This window comes from Kryptolebias marmoratus, linkage group LG8 (assembly GCF_001649575.2).
Source record: "Kryptolebias marmoratus isolate JLee-2015 linkage group LG8, ASM164957v2, whole genome shotgun sequence".
Lineage (NCBI taxonomy): Eukaryota > Metazoa > Chordata > Actinopteri > Cyprinodontiformes > Rivulidae > Kryptolebias > Kryptolebias marmoratus.
The window spans coordinates 590667-614534 of record NC_051437.1 but is presented as its reverse complement, the minus strand read 5'-3'; the positions used below and the strand labels follow the sequence as shown (position 1 = coordinate 614534).

The 23868-nt window shown below is 37.8% G+C and overlaps 1 protein-coding gene across 3 annotated transcripts in view; it reads left to right on the top strand.

Moving 5' to 3' along the window:
- Nucleotides 1-23868, top strand: part of LOC108249713 (neural cell adhesion molecule L1.1) — an 81397-nt gene that overhangs the window by 14388 nt on the left and 43141 nt on the right. For 2 of the 3 annotated variants that reach the window (XM_017439271.3, XM_017439270.3), the window contains exons 2-8: nt 9748-10121; nt 10923-10937; nt 12499-12601; nt 15202-15371; nt 19973-20095; nt 20462-20632; nt 22455-22569. In XM_017439271.3, the coding sequence (XP_017294760.1) occupies nt 9980-10121; nt 10923-10937; nt 12499-12601; nt 15202-15371; nt 19973-20095; nt 20462-20632; nt 22455-22569 (839 nt within the window). In that variant the 5' untranslated portion in view covers nt 9748-9979. The remainder of the gene's footprint in view (nt 1-9747; nt 10122-10922; nt 10938-12498; nt 12602-15201; nt 15372-19972; nt 20096-20461; nt 20633-22454; nt 22570-23868) is intronic. The other variant, XM_017439272.3, reaches the window with a different exon arrangement.

The following is a 23868-nucleotide window of genomic DNA, read 5'->3' as shown; positions in this document are numbered from 1 at the left end:
AAAACAATGGATGAGGTTTTCTAAGTTCTGCTGAGTCATCAGTTCTTTAATTATAGCTATATTCTTCAGGTGGTAGAAGACCATCTTTGCTATTGAATAGTTGTAATGTGACTGTTCAGACTTAGGTCAGTGTGTGCGTGCGTGTGTGTGTGTGTGTATGTATATATATATATATATATATATATATATATATATATATATATGTTCACTTTTGTTGGTATCAAAGTTTGAGTGCAGCTGAATGGTGTCCAAGAGAGGCAGGGTGATCACAACTGAAGGGGTTAAACTACCTGAAGACAACATTGCAGATGTCCAGGACAGCTAGAAGTACCTTGGTATTCCCGCAAACAATTTGTTCCTTGTAAAATTCAGAATGTAATTCTTATACTTATTAAATCATACTTTTAACATACAAAGCTCTAAACCACCAAGCTCCATCTAATATCTTATATTTAATATCTTATTGTTCAGTATTTCCCTAACAGAGCACTTCACTCTCAGACTGCAGGTTTACTTGTGGTTCCTAGAGTTTTTACAAGTAGAATAAGAAGTATAGCTTTCAGTTATTACAGGAGTTCAGACAACCAAAAGTAATGTTTTTATGCTAATTTAATATCACTTTCTAAAAACTATGATGCCATCAACAGTGAACTAAAAAAAACAAACTTCCATATCTCTCTATTTGTTCCACATGGGTGGTTCCACTTTCACTTCAAGCTCCGGTCCTCTACCAGAGGCCTGGAAGCTTCAGGGTTCTACGCAGTATTCTAGCTGTTCCTAGGACTGCGTTCCTCTGGACAGAGATCTCTGAGGTTGTTCCTGGGATCTGTTGGATCCACTGCTCCAGTTTGGGGGTCACAGCACCGAGTGCTCCGGTGACCACTGGTACCACTGAGGCCTTGACTCTCCACAACTCTCTATTTTATTTATTTATTTTATTCTATTCTTCTCTGTTTCCTCTTTCAGCCCTTGGTATTTCTCAAGCTTTTCATGCTCCTTCTTCCTGATGTTACAGTCACTTGGGACTCCTACATCTATCACCACTGCTTTTTTCTGTATCATATCTATCACCATCATGTCCGGTTGGTTCACTATCACCAGTTTGTCAGTCTGGATCTGAAGTCCCACAGTATCTGAGCCCTGTCATTCTTCACCACCTTAGATGGTCTCCCACTGTGACTGTGGGACCTCCAGTCCATACTCTGTACAGATGTTCCTGTACTCTGTTCCAGCCACTTGGTTATGGGGTTCCATGTATGCTTTGCCTGCCTGCATCTTACATCCTGCTGTGATGTGCTGGACTGTCTCAGGGACATCTTTACACAGCCTGCATCTTGGGTCCTGTCTGGTATGATAGACCCTGGCCTTTATTGCTCTTGTGCTGCCATGATTAGTGCCTCTGTGCTGTCCTTCAGTCCACCCTTTCTAGCCACTGGTAGGATTTGTTGATAACAGCCACTTTCTCAATCTATCGGTGGTACATGCCATGCAGGGGCTTGTCCTTCCATGAGGGGTCCTCTTTCTCCTCTTCCACATTGGGTTTCTGCTGCCTGAGACATTCACCTAACAGATCATCATCGGGGGAGCTTTCTTCCTGATGTACTCCATGATCTTGGTTGTTTCATCCTGTATAGTGGCTCTGATGCCCACTAGTCCTCTGCCTCCCTCCTTTCTCTTAAAGAGGACCTATTGTGCTTCCTTGAACAAGTTAGGATAGGTCTATGAGCTATACAAAACAAGTTCATTAAATCTATTACACAAAATCAATCTCAGATATTGAGATTTCACCTGATCACCTGTTTTAGGGCAATGTCACTTCTATGCAAATTAGTCAATAGCTTCTAATTCCTCCTTTGGCCAGGTTATTATACCAGCATGGTATCTGATGACTGACATTGTACATTGTATATGTGGGTCCAGATGGCTTGGACTTTGTTCATATCATTCAGCTGGCTCTTCAGGACCTGCCTTACTCTCGTCAGAACTCTTGCAGCAGCAGTTTGGATCATCTGAAAACTTTGTAGGTTTTTTTTTCTTTTTTTGTAAGTGATTAAATGCATGGAGCATTTAAATGGAGATATATGTATCAAATAACAACAGATGACTCCATTAGCTTTGGCTGGCTGTAGGTTTTCTTTTTGCAACTTTGCAAATTTATGTTCATGTCTTGTCATTTTCACCTCCCTAGTAACCTGCCACGCCTCCTTCTCTCTTTCCTTGCCGTTCTGTTGCATTCCAGTCTTTCATGCCACACCCACATTACCATAACAACTCAATCATTGCCATCATTTTCACCTGTTTGCAATTACTCACCTGTGTCCATTCTCCTCCTGATCCTCAGTCTTTAAATACCGGTCTTTGTCCTTCATTCTCCACTGGGTCATTTCGTTCCGTTTTGTCTACTTGTGTCTTGCTCCTTGCCATGCCCTGTCTCTCGTTTTTGGATTTTGTCTTTGTTAGTTTTGCTGCCACGTCAGCCCTTTTGTTTTGACTGTTTACTTTAGTCAATAAATTAGTTTCCTTTTAAAATGAGTTTCCGTTCCGAGTTCGCCTCCATGTTTCCCCCTTCTGACACAAATACCAAAAACATGCATGTTAGGTTAACTGGTAACTCTTAAATTGTCCCTAGATGTGAGTGAAAGTGTGAATGGTTGTTTTTCTCATTTGTCTCTATGTGGCCCTGCGATAGACTTGCGACCTGTCCAGGGTGTCCCCCTGCCTCTCGCACAGTGACTGCTGGGTAAAGCGGGTAAAGAAAATGGATGGATAGATCTTTATTGGTAATAAAAGGGTTTTGAATTAAAAGGTGGAAAGATGGCAGTGGTGACAGAGCAAGCTGCATCTGTTACAAAAAAAGCAGTTTTCAAATGTAAAAAAATATTTTTTGTTTACTGTACATGTGTGAATACTATCAAACTTTTCTCCGTATTCAACAAGTCAGAACAAAACACATTTGAACAGCCAAATATCTCCTGCAATGACTTTGGAAAGCAAAAATACCTAAACTGTACTTTTAAAGTTGTACTGGCCCCTTCTTAAAATACCAAAACAGTCTCAGTTACGGCCCAGAGGCGCAAGTAGAAGACGTAACCTGTACTGCTCCAATTCTCATATTCTTGCATGCATGTAACCTGCGCACACGAACCCTTCTGTGCACTTCAACTGAGTTCACACTTCATAGAGGGGCGTAGGGTGGAGTGTGAATATTGGGACCGGGCCTTCATGCATCTCCATCTTTCAGCACTCATGACTTAAATGCCGTAAAACATGTCACAAACCCACATGACTCAAATAAAGTACAGCAGCATCTTGTCGCAAAACCACAGTACAGATTTTCTTTGTGAAATAGTTATTTTTTTATTCTTATTTATCACTTATATAAACTAAGTGTATGCAAAGTGACAACACTGATACATTCGTTGTAGCCTACATTATGAAATATTTGCATGAATAATTGATAAAATTATGTTTAAAATGATATAGACTGTAGAAGACAAGTAGCACGATAGACACTTTTCCATCGTCCCCAAGCTATCGTCATATTGCCCAGCTCTAGCTGGGCAGAGATTTGAAATACTTTTTTGCAAAACATAGTCTTTTTAGCAACCAAGCCATTAATTAATTTTCAAGATCAAACAATCCATGTAATTATCACACGGCTCTGTTAAATGCTGTCAGTCGCTGCGGTCTGTTATTTCTGTAAACAGAAGTATAACACACCTCTCTGATCGGTCAGAGGATGACAGAGGGCATAAGTTCAAGGAGTAAATATGCAAGATGTTTGCCTTACAGGTTATATATACCGTAGTTAACCAGCTTCAGAGTAATAGTGATGTTAAATAAATTAATTGTAACTTGTTAAAGGGAGAAACGGAGCCTCCTTTGTCCCACTGGAGTTCCAGCTCAAACACAAACGTGCCCAACAACCCCTAATATCTTGTTTAAGACAGAGAAGACTACATAAATATACATATCGTAACATATATGATAAATAAAGTTATCAACCGGTACATTGATTTCTTGTCAGCTTCTTAAAAAAATTAAAAATAAAAACTGGCATGGCCGAGAAGAGGATTGGCAATGGATAGATTTATACACTAAATAACGCAATTAATAAATCTATAAAAGTCACATTTTATTCAACACTGTCTCAAAATAAACATTTTATAGTTTGCAGGTCAGTGCTAATTAATCAGCACAAACCAACTTCAGATGCTAGCAATGCTAGCACTAACTTAGCTCACCGCCATTTTGTTAGCTTGCAAACTATAGTTGTAAGTCTTTAAGTCCAAGAACTGCATATTATTTAAAATAGTATTTTTTTTCCTTAACATATAAACAAATGAAGCCTAGGCATAAATTCAGACTGGAAGACCTGCTTCAGCCTCACCTGCATCTAATCGCTGCGTCGAGCACCTCCACCCCAGCCTATCAGCATCAGACCGCGCCTCCAGTGTATCCAATCAGCGAGCAAGCCTTCGTTTAAAAGGACCTCCATCATGGCCCCATCCGTTCGCCGGCCGAACTTCAGCCCACCTCCACCCCTTCTCCACCTCCAGTTTCCCAGCTCCCTCAAGCTTCCTTCCCCTCTTCGACCTCCACCACCAGTGTCCGGCCCGGGGAAGACGCCTCTAATGCTCAACCTGAGCTTCTCCTCGAAGCGCATTGCTATTGTCCGAGCGCCAAATATCTTATGTCATTCATGTCAAATAAAACCATTTAATTGCAGCTTCTCTTTGTCGTGAGTCTCTCCAGGTTGAAATACTGGATGAACACGTTATTGAACTTACCTGTGATGCTTCACTTGAGCCGGTAGCTCCACCCTGTCCACTGTCGTCAGCCATCTTTATATTTACTTGGCCCCCCTGTGACGTCATTTCAACACTTTTCTACTCACATACCCACAAACTTGAATTCGTGTCCACACAAAATACTTTGTATTTGTAGAAGTTAGAGTTGTATTAACAAGACTGCACTCACAGCTTTTAGATTCACATAAAAACAATCCTAATCCACACAATTTTTCAGACTCACGTATATGACAGTCGAGTTTTGTGTACAAGACTTACAAATACAAATACAAATGGTAGAAAATACAAATACAAATGTTAGAATCATGCACGCATGTTTTAACAGTTATCCCACTCCATAGAGTAGCCAGAGAAAACTCACACAAACAAAAGGAAAACATGTAAAGTCCACACAGAAAGACCCTGAGCTTTAAACCCAGGACCCTGTGAGGCAACTGTGCTAACCACTCATTTACTGTGCTGCCAAAAATGGCAAATTATACAATTTAAAATTCAAATTCTAAATTATTTAACAAAATAGAATGTTTACTAATGGGGGTCAATACTTTTGCAACCAACTTTATATACAAACGTGTGTTACTGTTTGCCATATTGGTTTGTTAGAATGTTTTCTCCCAAGGTATTGTTTTAAGCCTTTGCTTGAATGCTTTTTGATGTCATGATGATTCTGGAAATTCTTCCCTCGCTTTTCTTAAAAATAAATAAATAAATAAAAAGTTCTACTTTTTCAAATGTGAGGTCAGTCACTCTCCACTAATTCTGTGCAATCTAGGAATCCATCTGCTCATCATATATAAGATTAATTTGAGTTTGAAATTACCCATTTTCCAAAAGAACTATTTATGCATCATGTGAAAAGTTGTCTGCATGTGGTACTTGACCAGCTTAAAGGTTGCAACGTACTTCGCAAGAAGGGAGAAATTTGTTCTTTCTCCAAGGGCTGCAAAGAAAACCAAAATCTTTATTTGTTTATGTGACTGCGTGTGTTAAGGTAAGAACTTGCAGCCTTGTTGCTTGAGTTTTGAACATGTTAATAGAATTTGTGAGACACAATTTCTCTCAGAATAGTCAGTCATTGCAGGCGTCTAAACCCTTTTTCCGTTTATTTTTCATAAATTTTAGAGTTATAGAGCTGTATTTTGACCCATGTACATGAGCTCTCCTTATGAAAGGAAACATCAGAGGCTACAGCACCTAATGTTCAGGTCTAAAAAACCATGCTGATGTTAGATCATAACTAGAAGCACTCAGAGTGCAAACTTCCACCAAGGCCATAGAGCATACTTGCCAACAAATGGTAATGTCAATGTGGGTTAGGGTTAGGCTTAGGCTTAATGTGGGACTGTCCAGCCCAATGCGGGATGGTTGGCAAGTATGATAGAGTCACTGATGCCACTGAACTATTGTGCGATCCGGACAAAGATCTGGATCACCGCCAAAATTTAATCATTTGTTTTTTTTAACAACCCCAACATTTACTGAAAATAACTATGAAAATTTGTTTATTATGTTTTAAGTAATCTTGCAAATGAACAGATGGACAAACCAACAAATGCTACCAAAAACATAGCCACCTTGGCCTAGTTAATTATTGAAAAAATGTTCCAGATCTGCCTATCTTCATTTCAAATGTCTACTCCAGTAGATTAACTCATAAACATGGTGGTGGCTCCCAAGGTGGGTTCAAAGCAAGTCAAGGTGGGTACAACAGAGACAGAGTTGTGCAACACAATAATGTGCACAGCCTAAAAGACATGCTTGTGAAAATAAATAGTGATTTTCAAATACTGGCCACACAAAAGCACTCTGTGAGACTGAAATGGAGAAATTGCCATTTTCTCACACTTTTGGGCACAGGTTGCGTAATTAGACCTGCAGGGGTCTACATTAGCCAGCTGTCACTCCCTCCCCCACATCTCAGATGGGTCTAGGCAGAGGACTGCCAAAAGGCACTTAGAGCTTTGAGGTGCTGTGACACCTCCCAGAATGTCCTCAGCTCTCTGTGTCTGTATGTTTCAAATACTCCAGATGTGTCATCACAGTCTGACCAGTTAGAATCCAAGATGTTATCACATCAGGGACAATTTGTTTATCATTGGTTTTCATTATCATTCATGAGATCTAAATGAAACAAGCCTGAGGCAACTCTAATGCTTCTATTCATTTGCAAAATATCATATATTAACATAATATAACTATTTTTAAATGGCTGTAACATAGTTCTTGGAGTAGCAGAGGCTCAGTCCCCAAGAAATTTTGTACAAATAATCTAATATCAAGGTTTGTAGCAGGAGTCAGACCCAGACATGCAGACAAACACAATTAGATCAAGAAAAACTTTATTTAATAATTTAATAATTAGAAGAAAATAAAAAGCTAACATGGCAGCAAACAAATACAATACAGCAAATAACTCAAGTAGGCACAGAGGAACAACCTGACAGGGCATGAAGCTCACAATGATGGACTGAAGATAAAAAAACACAAATACAATGTAAGGGCTGAAGTGGCTGCAGCTGAGACTAAGTGGAGAGAAGACAGGTGTGAGTGGGCGAGGCAGAGCTGAGGAGCAGTGAGACTGGCCCTGGGAAACACAAGGGATCAAAAGACAGAAAAGTAACATAACAAAAGGGATAGACATACAGTAAAAATAAAAAAATACAAAAAAAAATCATAGATCCTGACACTAATCATTTATCATAATAAATTCATAGCCCCAGACTTTTCCTCCAAAGCCAAGAGCAGCATGGATGTTTCCTTTGCTTGAAAAATATTATATTCCATAACATTATAAATATATTCCTAATGGTTTCATTTATTAGAGTCAGTAAAATGTAAAGTTCACACTTTAGTACACAGCATGATATAAAAAAGTCACTTTTTATTAATATTGGTCATATCTTTGACTACATACTTACTTATCCACTATAATAATGAACTTCCTATTAGTTCCCGCTGACATATTATAATCCAAAATACATTATTTCAGAGTTTTATGGAATTTTTAAAGAAGTACAGTATATGTAGGTTCATTCATACAGTTTCTACAGTTTCACTTGCTGTGACCCTGCACAGAAAAAAAATAAATTGATGAATATTAAAAGAATGTAATGTTACATCCTAACCTTGCATAATAACAATCCTACATTTCTGCCTAACAATTGTAAATATAACAAACTTTATATACTGAAACAACTTGCTGTTGCTCCATTTTTTGGATCTTGTTTGTGAATGTTAGAAGAGTTGCATATTAATTTGCTTCTCAGTCTCACAAAAGTAGTTTTTTGTGCAAAACCAATTCATAGCTTAAAAATCTTCCTGAGCAGCCTCTAATCAGAGAAACTGAGTTTACATCTGACAATAGTGATGAGTTAAGTCTAGTTCACACCATCAATATATAGTGTATTATAATCCTAGACTAAGTGTCCCTGCCTTCTCTTGTGATCAGGAACTGAATCCAACAGGACCTGGTTTATTGGAGCTGCCATGTTATGTTTTAAGGACTATTTTAAAATTCAACAGAAAACTACAGATAAAAACTACATGATTCAACATGATTCAACGCCTGATAAAAGGTATCGACCGTGTATTATTGTTTTCTTTTAACTTTACCAAGGACAATATATGTTTATGTTGGGAGGGCAGGTCTTCCAACTTGTACTGGGATTAGTCCATAGGGACGCTTGTCCCCATTTGGCTTCAGTTTTGGGATCCTGTATGGGTCCTATAATATATGCTGATTGTTGGAACACAGTCAAGACCAACATTGATTGATGCTCTCTTAAAATAACTCCATTCTCCAAAGTTTTTATAGAAGTTTTTTTAAATAATTGGGTTGGGTAATTGAAGGCTGTGAAAAGGTTAAAATAGTAGTGTTTGCATAAAATGCTGAAGAAACACAGTTCTACCTTTTGTAGGGAAAAATCTCCCTTTTGTTTATTTTTTGTTCATCTGAAGGGTTTTCCTTAAAGGAGCTGCCGTCTGATTTTGGGATCTTGGAAGTGTCAGTGGGAATTATTTTTAGACAGAAGGAGTTTCAAGGCTGTGTAATCTCCCACTTCAAATCAGAACAGGAAGCATATGTTTTACCAAAACAATCTTTTTTTGTTTTTTAAAAAATATAATTGTGGATATGGTACGGTTTCTAAAAACATAATTATCCACACATAAACACCAAAAACGACTTAAAACAGTTATGGCAGACATGCATATGGAGCTGAAATGTTGCCATGAAAATACACCAAAAACAGAAAACAACACATGAAGCGTGTGCATAAAGCTTACACACAGTCTACACTAAAATACAAGGGTGGCAATACAGGATTTTCTGGCCCTGGAACCTATTTTCAAAAAATACAGTTTTGAGGCTCGCTGTCGGTGTCAACGCATTGCTGGAACAATATAACTTCTTGCATATTTAGAAAAAGCTTCTACGTGGACGGTGCCCGAGGAGTGTAGGGTTTTGACTTGCAAGGCAAGGAAGTGATATGAATGAACAGAAGAGAAAAATCAGTCTGTTATCACACCCTGACACCCCTGTTGTCACGGGTCATTGGTCAGTTGTCAGGCAGAAACAAAGATGTTCAGGTAAATTTAAATTCAGAGGGGCACACACACACACACACACACACTCATTATAAACTCATTAATAGAAAAAATATCTGCTTCCTTGATGTTGTCTTAATGACAGTGTTCAAACTGTTTAAAAATACAAATATTTTTTAAAGACATACTAAACAAGTTGAGATATTTGCATCTTTTTAAAATGGATTAATTTTAAAGATATACTGTCAAGTTCTGTTAACTAATGTTTGGTAAATTTAATGATCTCTTTGTGTTTATTCCCCCCCTCTCCATCTCTTTGTTCTCTGGGTCAACGCCCTCTCTCCTCTCCTCTCCTCCTCCCCCCTCTTCTTTCCTTTTTTTTCTCCTCCAGAGTTGCTTGCTGGAGGAGGGATTGTGGACCTAGCAGAGCGAGGCAGGAAGCCTCTGTCTGCAGGAGCAAATCACCAAATTAAAGCGCACCATTCATTGTTTGTTTGCCTCCAGTCTCCAGAGGCTCTCTCTGGAGTGTGTGTCTGGTTTGGTCCATAAGCTGAAGAGTGTGTGTTTTCATATGTTGATGAGTGTGTGGGTGTCCTGTGTCGCTTTTGATGGGACGTTAAGAGATGTGCACATCACAGCATCTGTGGATAGGCTGTAGGGGGCCATACTCCCCTTCTCTCCCCCTGACCCTCCTCCTCCTCCCTTTGTTTCTACTCTTCACTATGCCTCAATTAGCTCAGGGAGCTATCACCATCCCCAAACAATGTGAGTATTTCCCCACAGCCAACACCACTGAACAGAGATGTTAGTGGAGAACACAGACCTATCCCACTTTGTGATATTTTTGTATTTTTTTATTCATTTTTTTTTTTTTTTGCCATTTTATAGAATCAGTTCTCGATTGCTAAGCAGATATAAATAAATAAAAATTTAAAATCCAGTCTGTACTGTCATTCCTGTTTTAAATTTAAAGAATATACACAACTATTATTAAGTGAGATAAAAAACTTTTAAAAGAAATTCACAGAGATCAATTAAACGCTTAGAGAAGAAACATGGATAGTCATGGTTGTACATGGAAAGGTTGATTTTCCACCTTTGTTGTGTTTCCTATGTTGCATATCACATGATAGTTTTACGTTATATCCATATGTAAAATTCAAGTAGTTTATTTGTAACTGTTTGTTTTTTTATTGTGTTTATTTGTTTCTTTAGACTGTAATAAACTGATAAGATAAGCAGCAGTACATGAGGACTGGAAGCAGATGTTTCAAGCTGTGAACTCTCAGAAACTGGAAACATTTTTATCTGTTTGTGTTTCCATATTCACCTTTGCAGCGGTCATGTGACCAACTGTCCCCTTCTGTGTGAGACCGCACAGCATTCTTATTTTGTGTGTTTTGTCCCATAAGACGTTGTCCCATGGTTCCATCGTGGTGGCTGTATTGACTATGACTAGTTGCTGTGTTTCTAATGGCAAATTATCCTGTTCAGAGGCATGACTCTACAGATTTTCAAACTGTTTCCTCTATTTTTCTTTCTCACTGCTTTCATTTGGAACAACAGATATGTTTCAAAACAGTAAGTGATTTTCTCTGTAATAAATGTGTGTGATAGCTGTTGACTGATGACAACACTGGCATCTTCCCACAGACCCGTGTATCATCCCAATAATAACGGTTGTTTTATGGTTGCTACGTTGACCCTGTCCCAGTGGACCATGCAGGCTCACAGTGCAGACAGTAAAACCTGCTCACCATTATGTTGCTGCTTGTATGAGTCTAACTGAGAACTAGTTAAGCTCATCACAGCAAAACAGTTCTCTGTCCAGACACACAGTCTGCTGAAATGTTCTAAGAAAAGGATAAAAACACATATATTGCTATAGTTTACCTAAAACTATTTTGTGGATGCTGATGCAGCATTTGCACTTTTTTTTCTGTTTTTGTTCTTTTACGGTGTTTTCAAATTATTCCAAGTTTTTTTTTTAATTTAATTACGTCTGCTTACTTTGTGCTCTTCTACCCATTCATATATTAAATCATTCTGCTCATACAGGAGTGGGTGCTAGGACTTTTGGTTTTTGTAACTTTTATATTTTTTGAAATATTTAACTGTAATTACAAGTAATTACCCCATAGAAAAACACTGAGATCTCTTAAATTCCTTCAGAAACATTGTTCTTTGTAAAATCAACTTCACCATACTTTTAGCCGCTGTTCTGCTACTTTTAACTTCTAGTTAGTCTTTTGCTACTTTTATTTTTTAGCTAACTTTTTATTACTTTTAGCAATTAGCTAGCCTTTTGCTTTCAGCTAGTCTTTTGATATTTTTAACTGAAAAGTTTTAATCTTTCTTAAGTTTAGTATACTTCAGCTCACTTTCAGCTATTTCAGCCATTCAGGTATTAAAAAAATCAATTTGTTTAGAAAATGATGGTGACAACTTTTATACCTTTTTAAATATTTAACTTTATTTACATTATTTTCATCGTATAAATGCATTGAGATTGTTTCAAGTCCTTAAAAAACGTAGTGCTTTATGAAATCTACGTCATTATGCTTCATGTTTATCTTTTAGTTACTGTTTGCTAGTTTAAACCTTCAGCAATAGTTTTGCAAATTTCAATATTTAGCTACTGTTCTGATGGTTTTGAGTTTTAGCTACTGCTTTGCAGATTTTAGCCTTTTACTTTTTTGCTTGTTTTGGCTTTTAGCTATTGCTAATTTTAGCTTATGTTCTTAAAGGTGTAGATTTCAGCTATTGTTTGAAATTTGAAAGTTTTTGGTTTCCAAAACTAGGTATTGACATACTGTTTTTGCTTTTAGCTATTGCTTTTGGTATTTTTTGTTGTTGTAAATTTAAGGTTTTTAGCTTTTATTCTGCTGGTTTAAGCTTTTAGCTAATTTTATATTTTAAGTTTTGCCTACTTTAGCTTTTGGCTTTTGTTTAGATAATGTTAGCCTATGTTTTGTTTGTTTTAACTTTAAAAATAGAGTTTTAACTTCAACAAATTTCATCAGTCATTAGCACTCAGCAGTCACACTGTTTTCACAGAAAATGCAACTTTTTCTAATTTTAATACATTTTTCTGCTGTGCAGCTCCCAGAAGACCTAATCACTTCTGTGCTTGTGTTTTCAGTAAAAAAGCCGCCTACTCTGACAAACGTGCCAACATCATTCACAGCCTTTTTTCATGAAGATATCAACCTGACCTGTGAGGCCACCGGTAACCCCACGCCCAGGTTTGTACAACTAAACTTGTGTGTTACTTTCAGGAGTGCATATATGTGTGTGGTTGTGTTGTGGACAAAAAAGACAACCGTCCATAACTAACTGTCCCTTTTCTCACTCTTGCATTTTTGTTGGAAAGTAAAAACATTAATGTTTTTTTTTTATTTTAAAAACTGTGCACAGTCCGTATGACATGGCAGTTGCTAAACACATCTTTCCTAACAACTACAACATTAAAATGGGATTTCACCAACTTTCTGGGAAATACCTGCAAAACAATGTGAATCTAGACAATGTGGGAATAAACATTTACTATACTATGAAAGGCATCTAAAATGAAGGGCCTAGAACTCCTTGAATCAATGCATGGCACTAGGGCCGGAGTGGGCCTCATTCTCAGCCCATGAGTTTTGTACCTCAAACTTCTCATGTCTGTCTGTCTGTTTATGTACTTGTCAGCTGCTTCCTTCTTCATCTTGACAGTCTCCATAACTGCTGGTGTCCACAAGCACATCCTTTGGTTGCTGCTGTAACAGGCACCAATGACGTTCAGGCCAATGCTCCTGTATTACACATTTGCAATTGTGGCCCTGAACATGGCCTATTCAGATTCCATGTCTCCAACCTTCCCTGAGACATGTGAAAAACTCTCCTAGAGGTGTGAGCTGATGAAAGCACATACAGGGGGCTCCACCAGAGGTTCCCTAGTGCATCCTCACTATGTGTTTTGGTTTACCAGGTCTGTCTGGCAGTCGGATCCAATTTACCACCATGTGGTGATCAGTTGACAGCTCTGCTTCTCTCGTCACTTGAGTGGCCTCAGGTCTGATCACACAATTGCAAAATCGATCATTGACCTTTGGTCTAAGTGACCTGAATACAAGTATGCTTATGAACCACCCTATGCTAAACATTATGTTTGCTATGGACGTCCCATGCCTAGCACCAAAGTCCAATTACAGAACAACCCTTTGGTTCAGATCAGAGAGGCCGTTCCTCCCAGTCACCCCCTTCCAGATAACTCTGTCATTGCCTACATGAGCACTGAAGTCCCCCAGTCAAACAACAGAATCCCCAAATGGCACTACCTCCAGGACAGCATAAGCACAAACAACACTCAGAACCTTCTCTCCTGCAGCTTAAAGCCTCAGAGAGACAACCCTCTCGATCACTGGGAAAAACTCTAACACTAACGCACTCAGGGGGAGACTTGAGTATCCCCACACCTGTCCCACACCTCTCTCCATGAGTAACTACAGAGTAGGAAGAGATCCAGCCTCTCTCTTTAGCAACTGGGTTCCAGAGCCCAAGCTGTGCATAGAGGAAAGCCCAGTTATGTCTAGTTGTCACCAGTGAGATGACATTCCATGTCCCTGGAGATAGTTTATACTGCCAGGAATTGGTGGTCCTCCTTGCAGGTGTTAGGCGCATGTAGAGGTGGCATCCTGTTTCTCTTTTGGGCGTGACTCAAGGAGCCAAGGCTTGACCATCAGATGTTCATTTTAATCAAATTTTTTAGCCCAAGTCAATTTTCATAGAATTGATTTCTGATCAAGTCAAGTCAGATTGTTTATGTTGCCATATCATTCAATAATTTCCAGACACTTTTTAAACAGGCCAGGTTTAAGCTTTATCACAATATTCACTCATTAATCAATCCTACCTGCTCACTTCTTAAAGAAGGCTGTATTGCTGCTGCTTGATTTTGGTTCTTCAGCACCAAACTAGGCTGCAGCTGCTGAGGGGCTACTAGACCACAGCACAATGGCAGCATAATGACTTGTTGGTCATCTAAAGATTACTTTCTGAAAGTGTCACTAAATCTGTTCAGTGGTTTATAAGACAAAGTTGACTCTAGCAATTAATGTCAAAGTTTTAAACAAAAACATTGCACAAATTGTTAGAGCTTGGAGTACATGTATAGCTAACTAAGCTACTACCACACCAAATTTCAGCTCAATCTCTAAAACTGACTGAGTTATAGCCATTTTTGTGTTTGCTAAGGTTACTCAACTGTGATGGCCGCCTTGGAACAGGTTGACTCCAAAAGTTAATTAGTTGTACAATGATTACTTTGTAAGACTTTCATTAAATGGTTTATGAGATATTTATCTAGTGGTACAGATAAACAAATACAAAAAGACAGACATTGGCAAAAACATAATCGCTCTTTTGCCTTCTGCCTTCAGTGGTGGGCAATAAAAATACCTTTCAGCTGCCGTTAAGAACACATTTTCACATCTGATTATTTTTTATGATTATAATCTAGTTGTGTTCTTTAAAGACATCTTCTCAAGTGCTTTCAATCTAGTCTTAATATTGCTCAGTGAGATAAGTTCAGTTAGTTTCCAGGTTTTTGCAATGTGTTCCATGCAAATGGAGCTGAGTGGACAAAAGCCCTTTTTCCCAATTCTGTGCAAAGAAAAGGAACGAAGACTCCGAGCTGATCATTTGAGTGCAAAGAGTAAGAATCAGATGTTCTCCATGTGATTAAATCACAAATATAGGATGGTAACAGCCCAAGAATGGTCTTTATAAATGTGCTCACTTGTTATACCTTTATTCTTAAACTGTTAATGTGCTGATGACGGTTCCTCTCCTCTGCCTTTAGCTTCCGTTGGGAAAAGGATGGGAAGAACTTTGAGCTGAATACAACAGGATCTGGGACAATAAAAGCCATAAAAGAAGAGCCCCTGGAATCCTATGCCGGGCACTACCGCTGCTACGCCTCCAACACTCTGGGGACCGCCGTGACACAAACTGTAAAAGTCATAGTTGAACGTGAGTCACCCACACAAACACACTGAATGTACTCACAAAATAAAATCAGTATGCTGATTCATGTGCAGGAAGATACCCCTCCTCGTTTCTTCACCAGTTCTGCTCGCCTAACTATTGTTGTCGTGGCAACCTCTTTCTGTAAACAAAGACACCAATTAGTGGTCAGGAAGCATGGGTTGCTGGAGGCAGTTCTGGGAAGTCCAGATAATCTCTGAGACTCTTAAGCTGTGCCAGGAAAAGGAAAGAAGAGTATTTCAGTCTTGACAATATTTTTGTTTCTGCTAAATTATGGTATGTATATAATTCTATATAATATATTATATAGAGTTATATATAATTGGTGAGTAATTATATATTACTCACCAATGTATCTTCAGACGTGGAAAAGATGGCAACAGTGTGTACAGCAGGCTGTCTCTCTTGGTCCTTCTGTTTGTTATTTGTTTGCTCTGCTCAACTTGTTTATGATTGCCAAATATTTTTGCGGGTTTGGACAGTTAAACTCTGAGTGAATAAGAAGTCGGGGAGCCTTCCTTCGCTTCCTTTGCTCCGTTTTACAAACTCTGTTTTCAGTGATGCCAACACTGTGCCTGTTGAAGAGCTAGTTAATCTTTTTATTTCAGCATGCTCTGGCATCTTGGACTCTGTTGCCAAGCCAAGTGTGCCAAACCATCTTATCTGTGTTAGATAAATGAATCCACCCACGCTCTCAGACGAGAGTGCTGTCACACAGAGAGACGGAAGATGGAAGAAAGACAAACTCCAGGTGTCTTTAAGAATCCTACATGACTGCTTATCTAAATATCAGCAATGAAAGCTGCACAATCTGCCTTCCTGTCCAATATCATCGCTTTTTACTGGTAATAGCTACTGTTTCTGTGCAGGCTTCTTCTGAACTTGATGACAATTTTAAAATTTCTCTCCTTATTTGCAGTCTGTTTTAAATCAGTCTGTAACTCCTGAATGCTGCTTTTTTTTCCAGTAGTATAAGCCTTTTTTTTGCATTTTTAAAGGAAATAGTTTTTTTCTATTTTTTTTTTTTTTGTTTATTTAAGACCATCTAACTCCCCACAAGATGTTTCCACCTCTTGTCTCTTTAATGGGGTTGGTCATTGTTTGAATTTGAACAATTCCGGTTTTGATTTCAATTCCTCATTTCGATTCGGGTTCCTATCGATTCTCGATTCTTATTATTTTAAGAGACAATAGATGCTGTAACCTTTCTGTGGCACTCTTCAATTTGTTACAAATTTTTAGAAAAGACTGTTTTTAATCAACTTCAAACTTTTTTTAGATTCTCATGGTGTTTGTGAAGAGTTCCAGTCTGGTTTAAAATCCCTTAATTGCACTGAGAAAGAAAGTTTTTAATGATCTTCTTTTAACTGCTGACTCAGGTTGCTCCGCTGTTTTAGTTCTTTAAGATTTAACTGCTGCCTTTGTTAGTCGATCACAGCCTTCTTTTATCAAGACTTGAATATGTCGTTGGTCTTAAAAGCTGTTCCATCGCAGTTTAGATCATATTTGTCTGGTAGGTCTTCTTCTGTATTTATGGGGGAAAACTCGTCTTCTTCAGCACCTAGTAATCATGGTGTACCTCAAGGGTTCACTTTAGGTCCTAATCTGTTCTCTCTATAAAAGCTGTCTTTGGGGTCAATATTCAGAAAGTATAACATTTTGTTTCACTGTTATGCTGATGACGTCCAAATATATTTCCCTTTTAAATTAGACTTTTCTGCCGCACTGCAGCCTCTGTTTAACTGTCTACAAGATATCAAACACTGGTTACCTTAGAACTGTTTGACCCTAAACAAAAATAATATATAAATTATTATTAATTATATAAACTATGAAAAAATTATTGTATTTTGAAATCAAACCCCTCTCAGTGAGATAACTGATATCCTTGGCCCTCTTGCTCTCATTCTTCCTCCACTGTCAGGATTCTTGGAGTGTTTTTAGAAAGTTTGTCTAAATTCAAGAGGCAAGTGTCCACAGTTGTCAAGACCAAGTTTTACATCCCTACAAAAGACCTGAAAACCTCCTCCTCTTGTCCTTGTCCTTTTGTGCTTTCATCACTACTAAAATGGGTGACTGCCATTTTCTACATGTTGGCCTTGAACAATCATCTCTGTATTGCCTGCAGTTAGTCCAGGTCACTGCTGCACATCTTTTAACAGGTACCAGAAGACATGACCACATGATTCCAGTTTGAGCAGATATAAACTGACTGCCTGTTTATTTTCATATTGATTTTAAGATTCTTTTACTCACTTTGAAAGTATTAAATGGTTTGGCACCCGATTATTTAACTAAACTTGTTGACTTTTATAAGCCCAGAGGAGCACTGAGAACTTCCAGCCAGATGCTGTTAGTGCAGCTGAGAGGATCTGGTCCTCAGACTCTGGAATAATGTGCCCCATGATATTTGTACTGCAGTCTATAGTCATTTCAACCTCACTTTTTTACCATCTGATCAGTCACCCTAGGACAGATGCGACTAAAGTAGAGATATTTACCCATGATACACAGCAGCATGTTTGGAAATAAACAAACACAGCCTATCAGCACAAACCAACTGTCAGCTACTGGACCTTGGAACCTTGCAGTCATTGAGTCAACCCTGAACTCCATTGTACACCAAAGGATTTAGAGTCAAATGCGAGGCCGTCTGTCTGACAGCTGAAGCTTGGATCAAACTAGGTCATGATGCAACAAAACAAGGATCCCCAACACAGCAGCTAATCTATAACTGAACGGCTTCAGAAAATACAAAAAAATAAAAGTACTGCAATGGTTTAGTCAAAATCCAGACTTCAACCTGATTGAAGTACTGTCTATTGTTTCTTTAGAATGTTAAATGAACACTCTCAAAGTGTTTTTTTACACCTTATACCTGCAGTCAGTGGTGGCTCTAGCATAAATGCCGCCCTGGGCGAGCCTGTCTTTCTGCTCTCCCCCTCTCCCTCTCCCACCTAACACACACAAAGAGGCCATGTTCACATTTGTGAAGTGAGATTTATTTATATAGCACTTTTCAGCAACAAGGCGATCCAAAGTGCTTTACAACAGAAACAACAACAGAATCCAATACAGCAGGTACATAATGAAACACACAAAAAAGAAAAACACATCAATCATGTATAATCTAAATGAAATATAGGATCATCTAAATAGAATCACGAAACCAGACATATCTAAGCTAACTTCCGTCTTTAGCTAGCGGTCAAATACTGATCTGAACTGCTTCGGTCTGCATTGAAAATATTTCCAATCAAACCACTTTTGGAGGTGGTCTTGCCCCCTTGGATGGCCATACATGTAGTCATCTGAACAGCAGTTTGTCTCATTCCTCGATGTAGGGCCTCCTACTGAACTGACATGACCACAAACAAGCAGCAGATCGGACGCCTAAGGATGAAAGAAAAGTCTGCTTAGCTGCTGACTCATTAGAGATAATTAAACAGCTCTCCTCCTTTATGTCTCTTATATTGCATCTGTTAGGTACTTAGGATGAAGATAACTAAACTAAACAGCGACTCAAATGTGTCTGAAATGCACTAATCCTAAAATAAAAATACTGTTTAGATGTTTGAATGTATTGTCATTATTAGAGCAACAACAGCAGACGTGCTGATGTTCTGTTTGTTGCTCACTGACAGCCATCTATGTGACATAGCTGTATGTGTATCTGTATACAGCGTGGGAAATTGACATCAGACTGCAAAATGTGTTGGCTTTCAGAGCTGACCATATGCAGTCAAATCACCCAAAATGGATTCAAAACAGTGTTCTAAATCCAATTATGATTAGGCTTTTACATACCCCACTTCTCCTCTTGTGGACACAGTCCAACTGCAAACCTCAGCTCCCTTATCTGAGTAGGAAAAGTGATGTCATTTGTGCAAAGGAAAATGTTTGTATTTTCTGAAAGTATGAAAATATGGTTTCCACAGGAAGAAAGTTATACAGAATCATTAATTTAACAAGATTTGAATTATGATATTGGCAAAACATATAGACTCTGACTATGAAATAATTTTAAAGATTTTTATGCATCTTTAATAAAAAAATTTATTAGTACTATTTGAATTGCGTTTTGATTTATTAGCCAAATGAAGTAATTGTGTTTTATTGTAACCATAAAAAATGTTATTATTAAGATCTAAAATATTAATGAAAGAGAGGAGTGTGATTTCATTATAGTGTAAAATGGACTGCCAGAAACTTTGCCAACTCAAGGGTGTTGAGTGGGCAAGACTCTTTATTGTCTATTCAAATTAAAATGCATGTTCACATCTGTTTTACTGTGAGTGGCACAAATATAATTCCATAACATCTCCTGTCTGTCAGAACAGAAAATGAGCATCAATTTTGATGTAAAGTGATAAAATGAAAATTATAAAGAAAAAATATTTTCAAAACTAATGAAATACATAACAAATGTTAATATTCACTTTATTTTACTCCTATTTGTTTTCCTGTTTCCTTTTTCATGATCTCAACATGAACTGATCTCATCAAAGGCTCCTGTTCATTTCAGTTTCATGTGAAAGGGTGAAAGATGTTAAAATGCTGTTTTTGTTTGTTACTTTGTGTTTCAGCTCAACCCTCTGTTAATCAACAATCCAAACTAGATATGAAGGTGTACGAGGGACAGAGCATCATCCTGACCTGCAATCCTCCTGAGAGTTCTATTCCTCCAACAATTTACTGGATGCATGTGGGTGAGTCAGACTTTCAGTTTGCTTCATCATTTTACATTATTAGATTTCTTTATGTCTACCCTTACATCCAAGAGGCCTGGAATCTAACCACTTCTGCATACATAATGCTATTTAAGCCAGCCACATATCAAAATGTTCAGCGCATTCAGAAGATGGGTGCTAGAACTGTTGGTTTTTGTAACTTGTATATTTAAAATATATATCTTTATTGACTAACATTTTTCTCATAGAAATAATCAGATCTCTTCATTTCCTTCAAAAAACATTCTTCTTTTTTAAATCTGCTTCAGCATACTTGCTCTATTTTCATCTTCTATACATTATACTGACATTTTTCTAGCTCTGTCTTTTTTCTTTATTTTCCAGGAATGAAGCACATTAATCAGAGTGACAGAGTAATGACTGGTCTAGATGGAAACTTGTACTTTGCAAATGTTCTGGAGACCGACGGCAAAGCGCAGTACCTTTGCACTGCACAATACACAAAAGCGATGACCGTCCTTCTGGATACTTTTGTACAGCTTAAAGTCCTACAGAGTAAGTTTGCACACAAACAATGTTGCCCTGACTACAAACTGTAAATGGCAAGATCAAATTTTACATTTGATCTTGCCACTTCCTGTCTACTCAGGTGCAAAATTGTATATCTGGAACAGGAGCAATACACTAAAAGTAGAGGACAAAAACAAACTCGAGTATCAATGCCATTGTGCTAGTATCAATAGGATACAACACCAGTGTTGGTATCATATGTTGGTGTAGATTTTCAGTCATTCAGAACGTGGCAAGTCCAAAAAGTAAAAAAAGAGCAACTGGACTTCTATTTTGTAGTAGAAGATGTTTCACTTCCCATCCAAGAGGCTTTATCAATTCAAAACTGGAGCACGTGGAATTCTGAGCTTTAAACAGCATGATGCTGGTATCTATTATATCAATATTTGAATTGCCCTACATACTCCTACTTCAATGACGTGAAAGTTAGATCAAATGTGACATGACCCTTCAGACTGACGTCGTTTTGAAAAACTGGATATGTGTCCAATTTAGTACCACGTGACAGTGGCCTGGGTCAGATTGAAACAAATCAGATTTTTGATGTTCAGACTGTCATAAAAGCAGATATTAGTCACATATGGGCAAAAAAAAAAAAGAATTTGGGCCACTTTTGCCTGCAGTGTGAACATAGCCTTTAAGTTACAACTGCAAGACTTTGTTTGTTTAATTTAAAGTAGGAAAATGGAATATGTAATATATAAAATTTTAACATCTTTCTATTTAAAAAAAAAGAATAATTAAAAAGAATATACAACTGAAGGCCTAGCATTCTTTGAAGAAATGCATATTGCTCATCACATTCCAGAGTTTTAACCTAAGATCACCTTGTGCTGATAAATGATGGAATTGGAGCCATTTTGGTCAAAAATTAAAAATAACCTGCAATCTCATGCAAAAATTCTCAGCAACTACCACATCAAATTTTAGCTCAATATCTAAAATGTACTGAGTTATAGTCATTTTTGTGTATGCTAAGTTACCTGTCAGCCATCTTAAATGGCATTTTGCAGGGAAGAATCTGCAAGCAGGATTGTTTCTACAAACCAGCATTTTTTCAAGGCTGGTCCCAGCTGTTTTGGTCCCAAACTTGCAAAACTTGCCGTCCCCCTCACACTACACTACATCTTTAGTTTGTATTGCATGCTGTCTCTTTTTTCAAGATAAGCTTCAATTGCTGACCAGTTTAATCCTGGTTGTGTCATATACACTGTAGGAGAATACAGAACATGGTTAATAGTTTTGTTATTTCTATATGTGAAAGAATACAGAATACAGAGGACATTGTGGGAAAAGATTAAAAGGTTTGTTATTTCTAAGCAAATGTCCTAGCCTGTTCAAGAACAGTCCAAATATGGTAATGTTTACAGCAGTTTAGGAAATGTAGTTTGAGATGTTAGAGCTTGACCCAGCTGCAGAGTGCAGAGGTGCCCTGAATAAAGTTCCCTGTGTTGGCTGGAGAAAGAGAAACCAGTGTCAGCTTCATTATTTTCTTAAAACTGTTGTATCTGCTAACCCATTCTCACATAAATATTCTACAAAATAAAATAAAAGTACATGTGCTTTTATCTACCTACTGCAGTAATTTGCTAAGGATGGTGTTGTAATAAATGCTTTAATGGCTGCCTTGGATAGGTAGCTTTTATTAATTGGCATTTTATTACGTAGTGTATGTTTTTGTACAGGACCCTGAGATGACTTTTGTTGTGAATTGGCGCTATATAAATAAACTGAATTGAATTAAAACAATACATTTTTCTGTTTTTTTTTGTTTTTTTTTACTTACTGGTTCTCTGCTTGTCCCCAGGTAATGATGTCATTCATGGTAAAAAACCACAACTTCTCAGTCCCACCGGCTCCCACACTTTGGTGCAGACCTTAAGAGGTCAAAATGTCACCCTTGAATGTATCCCAAAAGGCCTGTAAGTAACCCCTTGTGATTTTGTACAATGTATGTACTGTATGTTTGCTGCAGAGATAAAGCTAATTTCACTAGATCTCTTATGCATAGTTCACTCCTGCATAAGCTTCTTCAGGTTTTTTTTTGGTGATTTTATTTAAAAGTTTGAAAATTTGTTTTTACAGTGCATTGCAAAAGTATTCACTGTGTTTGTTATTCTTTCCATTTTGTCCTCTTACAACTTGGAATTTAAATGGATTTTAAATTTGAAATAATGTTGTTAAAAAGTACTTCTGGTTATTATTACAGTAAATGGAGGCAAAAATGTTTTTAAAAATTCTACAAAAAAATGTAAAACTGAAAGTGGTGTGTGCATATGTATTCACTCCCCTTTTTTCTGAAACACAACCATTAATTTCAGAAGCCATATAATTGTTAAGATGGTTCCACATGTGAGCAGTGTAAGAGTCAAAATGATCACAGTATAAAAACTTGTTCTAAAAGCCCCCAGAAACAGCACTAGTTCAGCACCTGGAAGTACTAATGGCTAACACTGAACAAAAGACAGCATGAAGACCAAGGAATTCTCCTCATGGCTCAGTGGCAAAGTTGTGAAGAATTACAGATCAGGACTGAAGTATAAAAAAATCCTTAAAATCCCACTAAGCTTCATCAAATCAGCTATTAGGAAATGGAAAGAGGATGCCTCTCATCTGCAGAGATGAGAGGATCTGCCCATAAGACCACTGAAAGGTGCTCAGAGCTGAGCTTCATGGAAGAGTAACAGAAAAAAGCCACTGTTAAGAAAAAAAATAAGACAGACCATTTGAAGTTTACCGAAATACATATTGTAGACTCACCAAACATGTGGAAGAGGGTGCTGTGATTAGCTTAGTCTAAAATTAAACTTTAGGCCATCAAGGACAGCACCATGTCTGAGGCTAATCTTCCTCATGTTGAAAACAGCATCCCTACAGTGAAGCATGGTGGTGGCAGCATCATGCTGTGGGAATGTTGTTCATCAACAGGGACTGGGAAACTGGTCAGAGTTAACCCCTTACCACTCGACCTCAAAAAACTCAAGAAGCCTGGAAAAGACGTACCCAAATTAAATCAGATGCTATTCTTCAGCCTTTTGTGGTTCAAACTAAAGATTAGGCTCCATGTGAAGTTAACACTTTGAATTTTTTGCCTGAGCAGTCAAAATGATTGTAACTTTAACCAATTAGTAGTTATTGAAGTGAAAACACAGAGATTTCAAGCATTTTTTTCTCTCCTAGATTTTTTTTTTTTCATCAACTTACTGTACATGGAGGAAGGG